Raw genomic sequence first — 16,413 nt, forward strand, 5'->3', positions numbered from 1 at the left:
AGCGTTTCTTCACAGCTGCCTCACTAAACTGAACACAGTTGGAAATTTTAAGGCAATTTTTAATTTGTTAATTGTTTAAAGGCCTCGTTAGCTCCGGATATTGCGGATTTCGATCGTGTCCTGTGCACTTCCTGGTGCCCATCCGCACCAGCAATCCGATAATCCCGGAATTAGGCCAACTACAAAAACAAACAAAGGAGACAACTACGCAGAAGAGGAACAAAAACAATGTCGGAAACATACGGTTTGTCATCGCACAACTAACCAATTAACGACTCTAACTAATTAATTCCGGTGCACTCACTCACCTAGATTACCTGTTCAAGTTCCTGATAATCGGCAGTGCTGGCAGTGGCAAAAGTTGTCTGTTGCATCACTTCATCGAGAGCAAGTGTAAGTTGGTAGCTGGAAGTCTACATCCCAGTCCTAATTGTATTTATTTTATTATTATTATATTATATTACCCATCATCCAGTCAAAGACGACAGTTCGCACACCATTGGCGTGGAGTTTGGCTCGCGGATCGTCAACGTGGGCGGCAAATCGGTGAAGCTGCAGATATGGGACACCGCTGGACAGGAGAGATTCCGCTCGGTGACGAGGTCCTACTACCGGGGAGCTGCCGGCGCCCTCCTGGTCTACGACGCCACGTCGCGGGACTCCTTCAATGCGCTGACCAACTGGCTGAACGATGCCCGCACCCTGGCCAGTCCAAACATTGTGATCCTCTTGGTGGGCAACAAGAAGGATTTGGAGGAGGCGCGGGATGTGACCTTCCTGGAGGCCAGCACCTTTGCCCAAGAGAATGGTGCGTTATCTGGGTCTATCTCTATTATCTCACTATTTACTGCCTTTGTAGAGCTTATCTTCCTGGAGACAAGCGCCAAGACGGGCGAGAATGTAGAGGAGGCTTTTCTCAAATGCTCCAAGACCATCCTGGCCAAGATCGAGACCGGTGAGCTGGACCCCGAGCGCATCGGCAGTGGCATCCAGTACGGCGGAGCCGCCCTGCGCAACTTGCAGACGCGACAGCGCAGCATCAACAAACCGGATTGCACCTGTCGCGTTTGAACAGCACGATTTGTGCCCTATGAATAAGCGAGCAAATTAATCTCTATTTTATCTCAACCCGGAATGCGCATTCGCATTCCCCCTTAGTTGTATTCTATTTTACTTCTGTGTGTGTGTCCACTTTGTTTTAGTTCGTATTTCGTCTTGCTAGATTAATCATTCCAAATGTAGGCATAACGCTCTTCGGTTTGTTTTAACATAATAACCAAGATTTCGGGCCTTCCCCCCCTTTAAAAATGTTACTTACTATAATTTGTAATTCGTGAAGCACTGGAAGCCCTCGAACAACGAATAATGAATGGCTGAAATGGGCTTATTTGGATCGTATCCGGAGGGTGAGGAGAATGCACTCGGCATTTTTAATGTAAATAAGTGGCGTTCCGTCGTCGACGACGTCGCCGATTGTAAATCTAACTCAAGCATATGCACGCGGTAAATAAAAACGCAAAACCATAGAAATTGTTTAGTACAATTTATTAATAACACCTAGGGTATAAAAATATTTGATTTGGAGTACTATCAGATCGTGCTTTTGACAAAAAACAATTACAAATATTTGGAATTTTCAAGTAGCAGCAGTTAGAACTTGTAGTTTTAAAAAGCTTACTCGCGAGGCCTTATTACAATTTTGGAAATATTTTTTTTTTATCTGGGGGATGGCAAAGGAATCTCTGAGAATGGAACCTAAATTTCCCATCAAAAGATTTCTTTGCCGTCTTCGTTTTTGTTAAAAAGATTTTAAAATTTAGAATGTTTAAACTACATGCAAAATTAATATTTTTATGGACAATATAAAAAATATTAAAATACAAAATTCGTATGATATTGTTCATAAAAGCAGTTCTTTCCGTTTTGTACTTAAAAAGGATTTTTTCGAAGCCAGATAACGAGTGCAATGCAGTTTCGAAAAAATCCTTTGAAAGTAGAAGGGAAAACGATGCCTAAGCATCACATTTACTCAACTTCTGGAGCGCATGCTTGGCAGCCGCCAACTTGGCCTGGTTCTTGTTGCTCCCAAATCCGTACACCTTGATGGACTTCTCCATGCAGGTGAACTGACAGCTGACCATCACCTTGTCCTGGTCCACGATGGGCGAGCTGAAGACGGGATTGGCGAGCTTGTGCTCGGTGAGCTGGCGGATGGGATTGATGGGCACGTTGCGCGTGAACTCCTGAAGCTCCGGCTCGAAGAGATTGAAGATCACCTCCCAGGTGCGCTGCAGATCGCGGCAGTCCAGGTAGATGGCTGCTATCAGAGCCTCCAGCACATCTCCCAATGCCTTGGGCACATCCACATTCGTCGACATGTTGAAGTCGCCCTTCGGCGGAGCATCTTGCTTACCGTCCTGCGAAATGGCATTCAGTGCCTCCTTCAACTCCACCATCTCCAGTTCGTCATCCAAGTCCAGCGTAGTCGGCTGAACGTCGGCTTCCTCGAGCAGGATGCGCACATGGTTGGTCACCCTGTGCCCCTGACTCTCCTGGAACTGCACGAACTTGGCAATGGACTCGGAGAGCATCGAGTTCTCCGCCAGGATGAAGAAGTGCAGCCGGTGGCGCACACAAATGCAGGCCAAAGTCGTATTGTTGACCAGAGCGGATCGCAGATCGGTGAGGGCGCCTGGATTCATTTTGGTGTTGTTCTCGAAAATATAGGCCGAAATGAGGAAGTCCAGGATGGCATCGCCAATGAACTCCAGCTCCTGGTAGCAGCCAGTGATGCGATTGGTGGGATACGAGGGATGGGTGAGCGCCTGCAGCAGATAGCCGCGATCTTTGAACGTGTAGCCCAGGTTCTGCTCCAGATGCGAGTGATTGATGAGGAAGCCGTCGATCTCCGAGGTATTCGCACGCATCTTATCCCCGCCCAATTTGAGATCCAGCAATTGAGTCAGAGGCTTTCCAATGTCCGCTCGGCAAATGTTAAAGTACTCCAGCATCCGGAAGGCATGCTGCAGTCCGTAGTTCTTCACGATCACCCCGAGCAGCGCCTCCAGGGTATCGGCCACCACCTTGTCCCCAATCTTGGCCAGACCCACGCAGAAGTTTACCTCGGCGGAGAAGTCGGAGCCAGCGTGATGGGAGTGCTTGTTCGACTGACAGCCCTCCACGAAGCTGCGAAAGTTGAGGTCGCTGCAGTTGCTCTTGATCAGCGACTCCTCCTCGCCGAGCGCCAAATCCCGCAGATTGTGCGGACCCACCAGCTCCGCCAGCTCGGGCTTCTCCTTCCACAGAGCGAGCACATTGTGGGGCAAACTAACGCTGGGAGGGATCCAAGTGTACCTAGGGGTAAACAGAACAGTGCTAATCTTCCTCGGAATGTCCGTGTCGCTGAGGCAGTACAAAAGATTCCTATTCGACACCAGCTTGGACTTGACCTGCGTGAGGGTGCCTTCGTTCCAATCGGGATACTTGTTGGCCAGGTAGAGCGTGGCACTCAGCTTGAGGAAGGAGTCGCCCAGCATTTCTAGGCGCTCCATATCGTAGACATCCGCACTGCCCGAGGAGGTGATGGCAGCCAGGAACTCTCCCTGCTCAGCGGGCGTAATGTGCTGCCTGGACACCGTTCTCTGCAGGATGGGCAGTGGGTTAACTGCCCCGGGAAAAGCCTTGCCCGCGGGCATTAGAGCTGGCAGTGGTTCCCTACTCTTAGCAGGAGTTCTGCTGCCGTATATATTACCCTTGGGCATATTGAACTGCGTCTCGGCCCAGTACTCCTTGTCCTCGTACTCCATCTTGTCCAGCTGCGCCACCTGGCCCATGGTGAACTTGTAGTAGTAGTCCAGCTCCACTGGATAGGCGCCCATGATCTTGCGCGACAGATCCACCGGCTCCATGTACTGCTGCCAGGGATTCTCAAAGTCATCGATGTGCAGATTGGCCACCGCCGTCTCGAGGGTCTTGGTGGGCATGGGTTCTAGCAGGGAGCGCGGCTCCTCGACATCCTCCGTGGGCATGGCATTGCCCAGCGGGTCGACATTCCTCTTCAGCGACCAGTCGATTTCCAGTGGTTTGGGTTTATAGTCCGCTCCATTCCGGGGGAGATTCTCCAGTCCCAAGTACGCATTGAATCGCTTTCGCAGGGACTCTGCGTGGAGCAGGAAGTGCAGGCGTCGCAGAATGCTGGGCAGGAAGATCAGCTTGAGCCAGAGATCACCAGGGAAGCAGAAATTGAAGCACAGCTCGGGAATCAGCATCACCTTGGCCCTCGCCTTACTTTGAGCGGAGGATCTGCCCCTTTGTTGGACGTAGAAGTTGAGCTGCTCCGTGAGCTCCCGCACCTCGATCAGGAACTGATCCCTGTGCACCACGTCGCCGATGTGGTTGCTGTACTTGGACATCGTGAACTCGTAGTACGACTTGTCCTGGTGGTTCTTCTCCATCCGGCTGAACGGAGTGAGCTCCCGGTGCACCTTGGTGACCAGCATGCGCTTCTCCTCGTAGTTGGCATACCACTGGGTCACGATGGTGCCCTCAAAGTCCTCGGGACGTGGAGCAGCCTGCTGCTTGCGCTGCGGGACACTTGATTTCTGGACCTGCGGCAATCTCTGGAACCTGCTCACCAGTGGCCAGTCAATGCCCTTCCGCTGATCCTCGCGCAGGGTGAGGGGAACTACCAAGTAGGAGTTCTCCTTGCTGCGACGATCCAGGACGAAGAACGGCTGCCAGATCTTCAGGAGGTCGCGGAACACCATGCCGTGGAACTGATGCAGCAGCTCCAGTTGCTCGGCGTTCTGTAGAGTCACTTCCAGGGGCTCCTCCGCCACACGGACATGCAGTTTGCCCTGGTTACTGAACAGCGGCATCTCCGCCAGGCGGGGAAGCTTGTGCCGCAGCAAGAGAGCAAAGTTCCTGGGCGTCTGGAGGCTTGTGTACATGTGGTCCGTGTACTCGCACTGCTCGAACTGCGGCTCCAGGAAGATCTCGTAGGCATAGCAGACCTCACCCACCCGAGGACGTGCGTCGTAGAACTCCGCTGGGCAGTCGGTCTTGTAGGTGCGCACCTTGTTCTCCGCATCCTTGCGAACGGCAGCAGTAACTGAAGGTGAAATATATTAGAGTAGGCAAACAGATCTAGGGAAGAGTACCCACCATCATCGCCGTACTTCTTCCAGTGCTCGAAGTGAACGTCCGCAATAGTGGCCACCCGCTCCTTCAGCGTTATGGGTAGGAATCTCTCGTTCAGCTCTCCCATGTCGTAGAGCAGCTTGCATGTCTTGAAGGCAGCCGATATCTTGGCGGATTTGACGCAGTCCATGGGATCGCTCTGCCATTAAAAGCATAATCATAATCATTATCTCCTAAATCCACCGGCAACTTACGTAAATGGTGTCCTTTAACCTGGAATTCAGTGGCAGATTCACGGAGATAACCTGCTTACCCCTCGCAGAATCACCGAAGCGTTGCTTCCGCGCATTTTCATCCAGCAAATTGAGCCAGGGAATCACAAATCCAAAGGCATCCGAGGGCATCGTCTGGCAATAGCGATGCAGCAGGATGAGGGCGCTGCTGGGCAGCAAAACGGCTCCGTGCTTATTGATATAGGGCGGTATGATGTCCTGGAAGTGCTCCTTGATCTCGTACATTTCCGGCTCAGTTCGCTCCAGCACTCGATCCTTCAGATAGGCAGCGATCTCGGCGTGGGCCTCGCGATACTGGCAGATCTGCTGGGATATCTTGTTCCTGTCCACATCCGAGGAGAACAGCACGAAGCTGGCATCCTTGGAACGAGCACGACCCTTGGTCTGCACGTACATGTTGAAGGTCTTGAGCGGATCCAGAATCAAGACATAATTGCAGGCCTGCACATCGATGCCTTCTTCGAGGACGCTGGAGCAGACCATCAGATTGGCGTCTCCCTCGCGGAACTGCTGAATGGCCTGTACGAGGTTGTTTAGAAAAGTTATACAAGCAAATTAATCTCACAACCTACCGATTTCAGCCACTTTCGCTCCAGGATGCTTTCAAAGTCCGGCGAGATGCTGTTGCGACCCACCATAAACTGGGGAGTCAGCACATTCCGCAGCTCCGGTGTGGACTCAATGAAGTTTAAAAGCAGTCCGTAGATACACTTGCAGGTGTATCTACGTTCTACGAACACCAGACAGCAGATATCTTTGGGATCCTTGTAGGCGAAGGTCTTCTTGAGATACTGCAGAAATTGCTGCACCTTCGGGGTGGAGAAATTCATGATGGTCTCCTCGGTGTTCGCCTTGTCATCCAGATCCTCATCGTCGTCCACCAGGTCCCGCAGCTTCTGCACCAGCGCATGACGGATGCTTTCGCACAACGAAATGGCCGTGCGGTGCATTAGCTTCAGACTCAGCGTCTCCGCCTGGCGCCTCTTCACCTCGAACTCCACAATCAGCGAGACAATGGCTATGGAGGCCGCGTAGATGCCGTAGTTCTCCAGCTGGAACAGGAAGTCGTTGAAGAGCTGCTTCACCGTGCCCTTCTTCTGCGGATCCCGCTGGCTCTGCAACGACTTGGACCTCCGCACCGGTTGAGTGCCAATGTCCATGAGGTCCAGGGACGCAAAGAACTTCTGGATCTGTGCCTGTATCGACTGGATGACCATAAACGACTGGGTCTGACTGGGATACGTGAGCAGGTACTCCTTCGGCTTGGTGGAGTAGCTGAAAAGTAATCAAAATATAAGAGATTCTGTGAGGAGAAGATGATCATCTCTTACAGCATCACATTTTCCAACTCCTTGGTGTCGGACACGGTAATGATGTTTCCCCGATACGTGGTCTCCAGCTCCTTGAGCTTCTTGGCCACCTGCTTGATCTCATTACCCTTGATCAGGACTCCGGTGAGGCCAACGACGCGAGGGAGCGCCATATTTCGGTCAACGCAGAGGAACAGCCGCATGAACTCATGGAATGGGTGGTGACCTGTGCCGTGGTGGCACTCGTCTATGATCACGATGCTAATAGAGCTCAGATCCATGTGCCGCTGGGTGAACAAGTCCAAGACCACCTGGGCTGTGCCCACAAGAACCTAGGGGAATATCGAGAATTATAGTACAATTTTTGCTATTCAGAAATGAAATAAATAAATTTATAGGAATTTTAAGAATTACGAATTTTATTTATTACCAGATGGAGATATAAAACTTTGATCGGGCATAACTTTTTAACGAATGGTCCGATTTAAAAAATTTCTTCTACATTTCGATAGGTTTAAATAAACGGAACAAAATTGCACACATACTTCCCTGAAATCTTTAAAAATGTGGATTTTAAAATGTGTCTAATAATACAAAATATTCTTCAGTAGATATAAATCCGGTCTAGAGTACAAAATTATATTTCTATATTATTTCCATTCAATTTATCTCCGACTTCCGGTAAACAGTAAATTCTGCGATCCGCCATATTCGAGTTTTTTATTCATCTTTAATGAACTATTTTAACCCAATAGAATAAGGGTAGTTGAAATTGAAACAAAGAAAAAATGCATTACAGATTAAACATAAATCATGAAAAATATTATTGGGTAACTAAAGATCATATTGGAAAAGTTAAAGTCTTAAATGTAAACAAAATGTAATAGATCTGCATTATGATGACTAAGTAAAACTCGACTTTTGGGAAATAAAAATGCTGATCCTAAATTTTCGGCACTCTAAATTCAAGTGGTATATGCATGTATAAGTGCTTCGTACGTGATCATAAGTGGAAATGCGAACACAGGGACACGTCATGCCCCCCACCCCACTCGGCCCCCCACGATATGTACTCACTTGGTGATCTCGAATTTCATCACTCCACTGGCCGCGCGTCCAGTCGTCCACGCCCTGCTCGCCCACATAGAAGCCGACTTTAAAGTTTGTGTACTTTTTGACGGCCACAGCTTGTTGACGGGCCAACTCCACGGTATTGCAAATAAACACGGCACGTTTTCCACCATTTTCAAGGGGTCTGGGAATGCAATTATATATTATGTCTAGGCCTAATTTCCCCTGGAAACTCACTTGTCCATGTCCTGCGAAAAGCGCTTGAGGGCCAGGATGGCCACGTAGGTTTTCCCAGAGCCTGTGGGCAAGTAAATGATGCCATTGTGCTTGGAAATATAATCAACAAGCCGCAGTTGGTAGTCGCGAGCCTGTTTACAGGAACTTTAGGTTATATGTATATTCAGGACCAAGGATCTCACCTTTATTTCCGTAGCCTCCAAACTTTTATCTGTCATGGTTTATCACAAAATCTCTTTGATCCTTTCTTGTCGCCTGCAAAAAATAGTCTGATGCGTTGCCCTGAAAATCTTTTCTCAAACTGACGTCTTGGCCGATTTTGCTGACGTGGCGAGATCGAATTGGATTCCTTATCACTCAGATGTTTGGGCCGCGACCCGCAATTCTTGGGATTCACCGGTTTTTGTTTTGGTTTATCGGACGCTGGTTTTACCTTTGCGCGTGAGTGACACCCAACCGCGCCCCAAATTGGCTTGCCAAAATTCGCTGTCTTGCTTTTCACGACACTGGCTAGGAAACCCAGTTCTCTGTAGTCTCTATTCAGGAAGTTATACTTCTTAAATGAAAACTAAAGAAAATTGCGAAAGGAAAGTGTCAAACACAAAGAAAAAACAGGCCGGCAATAGAGTGGCCGGCGATTCTGGATTCCTTCCTTGAGGCTTACGCCTCAAGAATTATGTTTCCGCAACGCACTGGTCACACTGAGCAGGGCGGGAAAACATTAGGGTGTTCGGTTTTGCATTCTTATCAATTTAATCTTTGATGAAACGAATTACGAAACGAACTTAACTTAACTAAATTTTAATTCGTTTTTATAAAGTATTTTGGTATTCTTAAATTGCACAATTCGCTTCTTAGCGCCTTTCGGCGAGTTTGAGTTCTGCGCCAAAGATTTTCGTCCTCCTGTCGTAGGTGAGGTAGACTTCCTATCTAGAACATCCAACTCCTGCTTTGTTTTGAACGTCGTCTAGGATAGAAAAAACATTATAGTGTGACAAAAAATTAAGGAATTAATTAAGGAAATTAAAGCTGCTCATATAGAGATAGTAAAGGGATCTGGTTATGCCCACTTTTTGTAAAATCGCAAATTACTTACTGCTCCTTTATGAGTTTTAGAGTGCTAGGCTTCAAAATAAACAACACGAGTATGACAATTCCTCGGCACCAATAATAATAATCAGTAACCAAAAAAGTGTTGAACCAAAATTTGTTGTGTCCCCCAAAATATGGGATAATATCAAAGATTCTCGCCACACCCATGATGACGAAGAGTCGCAGGAACAACGTAATCCTGTTGAAGGATTTTGAAAGGTATTTAATCAATAAAAATATATATCTAAGTGTTTGCATTATAATTACGTCAGATTGTTTGAGTTCTTCATGGCGACGCTCTTGACTTTGTTCTTTACTTTCGTTATATGAATAACCGTCAGGATAAACATGATTATGTTAAAACCAATCAAGAGTAGAATAGGTCCAAACAAGTATATCAAGACAGTATTATCTCCAGCTGTGGGTGGAAAGAGATAGAGCATGAAGACCTATCAACTTAATTGCAAATTAATATCGAAACCCACTGTAGATATAACATTGTGCGAAACCCACACGAGGTGCCCTATCCTCTTCTATGACGTTGTCAGCTAGGATGGTGACACTTGTCATGGCCAGTGACAATCCCCAAGCGTAACTGTTGTAGCCAAGAAACCGATGAGTTGGCAGAAAACGGTGCAACGCGTCAGGGGGAAGGGCTATAGTTGTCCATAGGTGAAAACTAATGACAGAAAGCCAAAAGTATACGGCCATGGTGAAGAAGTAGCCGAGGAATCCTACAGATAAAGAGTGTTGTTACTTTTCATATGCTTTGGATATAGTCGATAGAAGAAAACCTGCTGTAGTGCAGGAGCTCGATGGTAAATCCCACACTTCCCACACTTTAAGAAGCTCAAATATGTATTCCATGAAGAGGGCGACCATGTAGCACATAAAGCACTTTCCGAACAAGTTCTGTAGCTTCCTGACGTATAAGTACACGCTGATCGTAAAAACCATACATATCAATGATATTGACATCACTGTGGAAAGAGAAAGGCTTTCAAAGTCAAGGATCGCTTAACCTTTGATCAAATGTCACCTTACCAAATGTCTGCCACCGTGGCGAGATTTCAAATTCAAGTGGACAAAAGTGGGGAGCCATTCGAATACCATCACCCTCGAAGTCAAAGTGCTGTACGCAGTATTCCCGCTTGTCCAAGAAAACCCCGTCCCAGTGTCTCAAAAAGGTTCCATTCTAAGAAAGAGCGAAGGCGGTTAAACTTTTTTAGCTTTAGCGACTGCAGAGGCAAGTCCACCTCAAATAGTGTAAAGCCGTTGCCAGGCAGAGTATGATCTATCCAGTGCATCTTCTCCTCCCCACAGGGCATGGGCAGATCCGATTGCACTATAAGATCCTCCCTAAAGTGTCTCTTGGCTACTGTTCCGTTGCTGAGGGTCACGTTCACGTAAGGATCGTGATTGTCCTTTTCAAACTGCGACATTTCATCACTGCATACGCTGTCATTTATTTTATGATACTGAGAGCAACAAAATCTGATGCAAGGCTTCAGTTTGCAGACACATCCTCTCACGTGGCTCGGCACGTCCTCCTTGGAGCCATTAGGCAAAAGCTTGAAGCTATATTCACCCACCAATTTGGCGGGAATGAGTAAGCCATCGTGAAGGTATGAACCGTTTGGTAACTTTTGACCTGTTGAAATGTCAACAGTGTCGTAGAAGTCGCAATTTCTAATCTCCGCTTTTGTTAGTTGCGTCATGAGCAAAATAACAGTGACGAACGATCCAAGTATGCGCATTTTCCAAGAAAAAATTTACTTTTCTTAAAACAGAATTTTAAAAAGTGATTTTTAGAGGTCCTCTTAATCTTCTGGATTGAACTTTTGATTCTTAGCGATTCTTAACTTTAATCAAAGGTAAATTTTTCTCTACAATTAAAAATTTTATTTTTAACACAAGGATAACTAATAAATAAAAACGCAACTATGTGGGTCCGACAACGGTTCCGTAATGACTACAACTCTTTCAGAGTTAGCTAAAAACAAAATTTAAAATATTATCCATTACGCACGTCTTTACGTCAAACTTCGCCTTTATCAATGAATCCTGCATTATGGAGAAAACACACGAGATTCTTAATGCCTGTGCAGATTTCCTATTTAAATTATAATCATTGCTATGGAATTTGTCCAAGCAATACTAATGAAATTGATTATATCTTATCAAATGATTTATCTGTGCTGTACGTTCTTGGAATAAGCTACCACATCCAATAAAAACCATTAAATCTGCCACGCAAATTCAAAGCAAAATTATACACACATTTTTCAAACTAGTAATTAATTTTAAAAAAAACTTTAGTCTTTAAGAAATCAATGTTTGTAATGTCATTATTTATTTATGTTCATGAATCTGACAAATTGTGATTTAATTGTAATTTATAAGTATTTTTTTTGTACTTGTAGCGTTAGGAAGAAATAAAACCAAAATTAAATTAAATTAAATGATTGCATTTCTAGCTTATCAATGTTCTCAATCAAGGAAAATCGAATTGAAAACTAATAAATATTTATATAATTTTTTTCAAAAATGGTCACTTTATTGATTATAATCGTCACAATCTTACACATAACTTTTCCTTATTTGGCTTAAAGAGAACATGAAAAAGGTATCCTTAGGGCTAAGATCTCCTCACTGGAACTTCGGCTTCCTCACGTCTCGCTCCTGTTCTCGCTCTTGTCCACCTTTCCGCCGGACAGCATGTGCTGGATCTCGATTATCGTCTTGCCCTTCGTCTCCGGGACGAAGAACAGCGAGTAGAGGAAGGCGAGCACCGCGATCACGGTGAAGATCCAGAAGGTGGGGCCCGGCCCAATGGACTCCTTGAGGATCGGGAAGAGCAGCGTGACCATGAAGGCCGACAGCCAGTTGCTGGTACCGGCAATCGATCCCGCCACGCTCTTCACGTCCTCCGAGAAGAGCTCCGCCATGACCAGCCAGGGCACCGGCCCGAATCCGATCGAGAAGAAGACCATGAAGACGCAGATGCTGGTGATGGGCAGCCAGCCGTAGTTGTCCATGGAGCCCGGATTGCTCTCGCTCAGCTGAAAGTAGACGCCCATCAGCGCGGTGGTCACGGCCATCAGGATGCCGGAGATCAGGAGCAGGATCCGGCGACCGGCCTTATCGATGATCACTACGGCCACAAATGTGCTGGCCACCTGGACGACTCCGATGATGATCGAGGCTTCGGTGCCAGTCAAGCCCGAGCCCGTGTCCTCGAAAATGGAGGCGGAGTAGAAGAGGATGGCGTTGATACCCGTCCACTGCTGGAAGACCTGCAGGAGCACGGCGATGAGGAGGCCCTTCAAAACGATGGGCCGACCGAGGGCAGAAAAAATGTTGACCTGCAATTGAAAAAACACGGAAACCCAGGTTAGTTATAGCCCATATCTTTTTATTATCTTTAGGTTTTAAGATTGCATAAGCCTAACCAAATCAATGTATTTATTAGCAATGATAAGTAGTATCTCTCAAATATATACAATACTAATCGAACCGATTAAGGTAACCGGAAACGTATTTTTATTAGCCCTAATCAAACTGTCAAAACAACGAAAAACCTGTAATCAAACTATTCACTTGCCCTGTAATCTAGGTCATTTTGAGCTTTGAACAATAAAAGTATTAGAAAGATTCGTAACCGTATATCGGTTGTAATGAGTATTTTATATTTAAACAAAAATTTGATTTTTAAATATCAATATAGAAAATAACAACTATTCTAAAGTTCTAAACAAGGAACAAAAAAAAGTTATGTAAAAACCTTGTTATAAAAATGTCTAAGTACTAAATATTATACATACACAAAAAAACTTGATATGGCCATGTAAATTTCAGGTCATGCAAAACCCAGGTCGTTTTTATATGAAATACCCTTTTCGACCAGGTCAAATTTACCTGATGCCAGGTCAAATTAAAAATGATCTTAAATAAGGTAAAATTGACCTACTATTCCTATCGATTTTTTTTTGTAGGTGTACATATGTAAAACCAAAGAAAAACCGAAATTTCTATAGACCTATTTACAATGTCTATATTTTTATATGTATAAAAAATATACATTATCTATAAATCTATGGAATTTTCTTTGTTTTTTCTTTTAGCTTAGTACTTCAACCCCAATCAGTTTAGAATTTTTCTCAAGTGGCTACGAACCTTGGGCGCATCTGTCTGCTTCTGGGACTCCTCCAGGATCTCCTTGAGCTCGTCATCGATGTCGGTGCCCTTGCCACGCAGCCATTGCAGCGCCTTGGCGGCATCCTCGTTGCGACCCTTCATGGCCAGGTAGACGGGGGACTCGGGCATGAAGAAGTGGACGGTGAAGAAGATCAGGGGCAGGATGGCGCACAGGATGTTGATGGTGAGCAGGGGCAGGTAGCCGCCCACAAGGTAACCATAGAGCACGCCCGACACGATCAGCAGCTGAAAGAAGGCGCCAATGGTTCCTCTCAAAGCCGTCGTGGAAATTTCCGTACAATACATGGGAGCCGTAACGCAAAAGGCTCCGCCGCAGGCGCCCAGGATGAAGCGACCGAAGTACAGCATGGTCACGTTATTGGCGAACAGAATCAGCACCCAACCGACCATATAGGGCGGGATCAGAGCCAACATAGTGGGTCTGCGGCCGATCCAATCGATGGCGAAGCCAATGGGAATGCAGACCACCGTGGCGCCCAAAGTCAGGAGCGAGGATACCCAGCCGAACTGACTCGAGCTGATGGGAAATCCGTAGTCCCCATCCACCGTTAGCATTTTCTCAACCGGCGAGGACCAACCGATGGAGGCGCCCATGCAAAGGGCTCCGAAGCTGGCCGACAAGCCGGCAATATATTGCGGCAATACCGATCCCTTCGACATGATGATTGATGATTCTTTTGGGTTTCGAATTCTTCTACCACCAGGTGCACTCTTCCCGATCGCCGGGAATGAACTGAATTCGCCACGCGACCGTTATTCCGCTGGAAAAATCGCTTTCCATGCGATAACTAAGGCAGCGACGCCGACCGAGAAGTCAAGCACTGCAAGTCATAGTCGTAAATCAGTTCCCTATAGTTTCCCCCGCGCCAGGTGATGGACGGATGATGATAGGAGGCACAGCACAGCGTCATCGAAAGCGCCCAAAATCAGTTGAAAGCCGAAGCAGCTAATTAAACGCCCGCCTCCGCCAACAACACATGTCGTTATAAGAGCAATCGAGTGCTTCTATAACGATTCCCATTCCATTCCCCGATTACTGCCCTGCGGCGAAGTATGTCTACTAGCCCTTCGGTTTGGGAATTGTTCTGGAATTTCGGGGGCTTCAAGTGGTCCAGGGAGTCCCCCCGAAAAAAGAGAAGAATTCTGCCCCATCATCTTTAATTTGTGGGAATGTGAATTGATTTGGAGAACTACGAAAATTACCACAATTACCTCTTTAATTACTCTGAAGCGTAGTTATGTTTGAGATTTATTTGTTATTATTTTATAGTTTGTAATACGCACTAAAAAGTAGATAAACAGGATGGTGTGAGAAAAGGTTACCACTTTTATGAATAAGTTATCTTATGATCAAGTTATAAAAATCATGTTAACATTGTGTTCTACTAACTGTTTTCTACCTTTACGTATGCAAAAATATACAGAAGTTAGTTGTTATTGCTTATTAATTTATTGAAATTTGCCTAAGCATTCTCTATTAATTTTCTATGAGGTGTAAAAAACCGTGTTTGAGTGTCATATTTATTTAAGCTTTTAAGGGGCTTGGGGCAAGTATTACCCGTTGGAATCTTAAAATTGATTTATTTATTTGAATTATGGAAAAGTTAATGAGATATTTAATTTCAAATATTTCTGTTCTTGATACTTAATATGTTATCATATCATATCGTCATATGTTATACATATGTTAGCAATTTGATATTCTATCCCTAATTATCCTATTTTTGAGTACTCATATCTCTTCCCATTAAGTGTACCCTATCTTCGGCTTGATTTACTCCAAACATTTCCGGTATTTTGTTATTTACGGCACAATTGATTCGTCGCTGCCGTGTGAAAAGCAGATAATAACGGAGACAGAGCCCAGAAAATAATTGAATGAGCGTAAATCGCCGGGAGTGCATCTAATCTTTGTCGCAGCCCAGCCAACATCGCATCGCATCACGCCGAAAACACATGTAGAGAAATTTCCTATTGGATCGATCCGGATTGGACCCCAAGTGTGACAAAATCGCCAAATACCCGAGGCACTCACTCAAATCGCAACGGTCACCTGGCGGTCAAGCGGCGCTATCGGTTATCAGCGAATGTGGATGGCCCAGGAGTCCTCGATTCCGATGGGACGGAAGGGGGATGTGTGGATTGGCGGGCTTGGCCGCAGATAAGCGATTACCGCCGTGTGATAGGTGATAATATGCGACAGAGTAACCCGTTTTCAAGTAGCCCTCTCGCTCCTTGTGGGTCTTTTGGCCCACTTGCAATGCATGTCAGTGCTCATGTAATGGCCTTATCAATGGCCACCCCACACCAAGTGCTCTTGGCCTGCAATCGAATTGTTTTCGCCAGATAATGGACATGGGAATAGCCATCCGAATGCATTTCAAGTATCCCCTGGAGCCGCATCATAGTTATTTCCTGATGATTTACAGTGGTAAACACTTATCGAAGGGATTCGAGTGTGTTTTGTTTGGTTGAATACAAGTCTTTATTACGTCGTTAAAGGGCGCGCTTAGTCACATCCATCCGGAGGAGCATCGGTTGCCTTGTTTGCTTGCCCCCGGTTATATAACATTGGGATTAACTGGATTGGTGGTACATTATCTACTTCTTCTTGCCCTCCGCCTCCTCCATGGCCCGCATCATTTTGGCGTCGTGCTGGGCATGGTGCTCCCGTATCGCCCGCTGCAGCTCCTCGTGGTGGCTCTTGCTCTCCGGCGGATAGAGCTCCCGCTTCTTCTTGGTCACCCACTCCTCGAAATATTCCGGCTGGTTGAACAGGTGGAACAGCGTCACGGGGAAGGCCATGTACATGCCCATCTTGGCCACCTCCAGCACCCAGGTTCCCATTTTGCAGGTATTGATTACTTTTTGTGCTTGAAAATCGAAATAAAATGCAATTTACGGCGGAAAATGTTTTCCTCAAAAGTATCAACAAAAAACAGCTGTGACGGAAAAAAAGCCAGTGTTGCGTAGCGTTCGATCTGTGTTGTATAACGTTACTCTCGGCTTGGGACAATTGTCCTAAAAACGGTTTTGGGACATTTTTAAAATTT

The 16,413-nt window shown here is 46.1% G+C and overlaps 5 protein-coding genes and 1 long non-coding RNA gene across 6 annotated transcripts; 1 reads left to right on the top strand and 5 right to left on the bottom strand.

The window, feature by feature from the left end:
* The first annotated feature begins 11 nt into the window (after positions 1-11).
* Positions 12-1,530, top strand: Rab4 (RAS oncogene family member Rab4). Its single transcript, XM_017139039.3, has 4 exons — positions 12-244; positions 313-393; positions 476-808; positions 860-1,530. The coding sequence occupies exons 1-4, from the start codon at positions 229-231 to the stop codon at positions 1,069-1,071; spliced, it is 642 nt and encodes a 213-aa protein (XP_016994528.1). The 5' UTR covers positions 12-228; the 3' UTR covers positions 1,072-1,530.
* On the bottom strand, positions 1,529-8,666 carry Dcr-2 (Endoribonuclease Dcr-2). Its single transcript, XM_017139033.3, has 8 exons — positions 8,233-8,666; positions 8,051-8,181; positions 7,820-7,997; positions 6,764-7,074; positions 6,005-6,707; positions 5,394-5,951; positions 5,164-5,338; positions 1,529-5,110 (listed from the first exon to the last, which is right to left on the bottom strand). The coding sequence occupies exons 1-8, from the start codon at positions 8,266-8,268 to the stop codon at positions 2,013-2,015; spliced, it is 5,190 nt and encodes a 1,729-aa protein (XP_016994522.2). The 5' UTR covers positions 8,269-8,666; the 3' UTR covers positions 1,529-2,012.
* Positions 8,667-8,882: 216 nt separating this feature from the next.
* LOC138912364 (uncharacterized) lies at positions 8,883-9,541 on the bottom strand. Its single transcript, XR_011417895.1, has 3 exons — positions 9,410-9,541; positions 9,147-9,341; positions 8,883-9,017 (listed from the first exon to the last, which is right to left on the bottom strand). It is a non-coding gene; the product is annotated as an uncharacterized lncRNA (long non-coding RNA).
* Positions 9,542-10,266: 725 nt separating this feature from the next.
* Positions 10,267-10,899, bottom strand: LOC108055609 (probable G-protein coupled receptor Mth-like 3). The gene has a single exon (XM_070212140.1). It carries the CDS (start codon positions 10,897-10,899, stop codon positions 10,267-10,269), a length of 633 nt encoding a protein of 210 aa, XP_070068241.1.
* A 769-nt stretch (positions 10,900-11,668) lies between these two features.
* LOC108055718 (facilitated trehalose transporter Tret1) lies at positions 11,669-14,214 on the bottom strand. The gene is made up of 2 exons (XM_017139172.3): positions 13,319-14,214; positions 11,669-12,507 (listed from the first exon to the last, which is right to left on the bottom strand). The coding sequence occupies exons 1-2, from the start codon at positions 14,018-14,020 to the stop codon at positions 11,812-11,814; spliced, it is 1,398 nt and encodes a 465-aa protein (XP_016994661.2). The 5' UTR covers positions 14,021-14,214; the 3' UTR covers positions 11,669-11,811.
* A 1,603-nt stretch (positions 14,215-15,817) lies between these two features.
* Positions 15,818-16,318, bottom strand: LOC108055708 (protein PET100 homolog, mitochondrial). The gene has a single exon (XM_044393200.2). It carries the CDS (start codon positions 16,205-16,207, stop codon positions 15,962-15,964), a length of 246 nt encoding a protein of 81 aa, XP_044249135.1. The 5' UTR covers positions 16,208-16,318; the 3' UTR covers positions 15,818-15,961.
* Between the last annotated feature and the right edge of the window lie 95 nt (positions 16,319-16,413).

Source organism: Drosophila takahashii, chromosome 2R, assembly GCF_030179915.1.
Source record: "Drosophila takahashii strain IR98-3 E-12201 chromosome 2R, DtakHiC1v2, whole genome shotgun sequence".
Lineage (NCBI taxonomy): Eukaryota > Metazoa > Arthropoda > Insecta > Diptera > Drosophilidae > Drosophila > Drosophila takahashii.

What these genes read in the sequence shown, in the direction of transcription:
- Rab4 (XM_017139039.3), top strand. An exon ending in TCACTTCATCGAGAGCAAGT is followed by an intron (nt 394 to 475) that starts GTAAGTTGGTAG and finishes CCCATCATCCAG; the next exon opens with TCAAAGACGACAGTTCGCAC. An exon ending in CACCTTTGCCCAAGAGAATG is followed by an intron (nt 809 to 859) that starts GTGCGTTATCTG and finishes CTGCCTTTGTAG; the next exon opens with AGCTTATCTTCCTGGAGACA.
- Dcr-2 (XM_017139033.3), bottom strand. Translation starts at nt 8,268, where the DNA reads ATGACAGATAAAAGTTTGGAGGCTACGGAAATAAAG. An exon ending in TGGAGGCTACGGAAATAAAG is followed by an intron (nt 8,182 to 8,232) that starts GTGAGATCCTTG and finishes TCCTGTAAACAG; the next exon opens with GCTCGCGACTACCAACTGCG. An exon ending in AGCGAAAGTGGCTGAAATCG is followed by an intron (nt 5,952 to 6,004) that starts GTAGGTTGTGAG and finishes AACCTCGTACAG; the next exon opens with GCCATTCAGCAGTTCCGCGA.
- LOC108055609 (XM_070212140.1), bottom strand. Translation starts at nt 10,899, where the DNA reads ATGCGCATACTTGGATCGTTCGTCACTGTTATTTTGCTCATGACGCAA.
- LOC108055718 (XM_017139172.3), bottom strand. Translation starts at nt 14,020, where the DNA reads ATGTCGAAGGGATCGGTATTGCCGCAATATATTGCCGGCTTGTCGGCC. An exon ending in AGCAGACAGATGCGCCCAAG is followed by an intron (nt 12,508 to 13,318) that starts GTTCGTAGCCAC and finishes TTTCAATTGCAG; the next exon opens with GTCAACATTTTTTCTGCCCT.
- LOC108055708 (XM_044393200.2), bottom strand. Translation starts at nt 16,207, where the DNA reads ATGGGAACCTGGGTGCTGGAGGTGGCCAAGATGGGCATGTACATGGCC.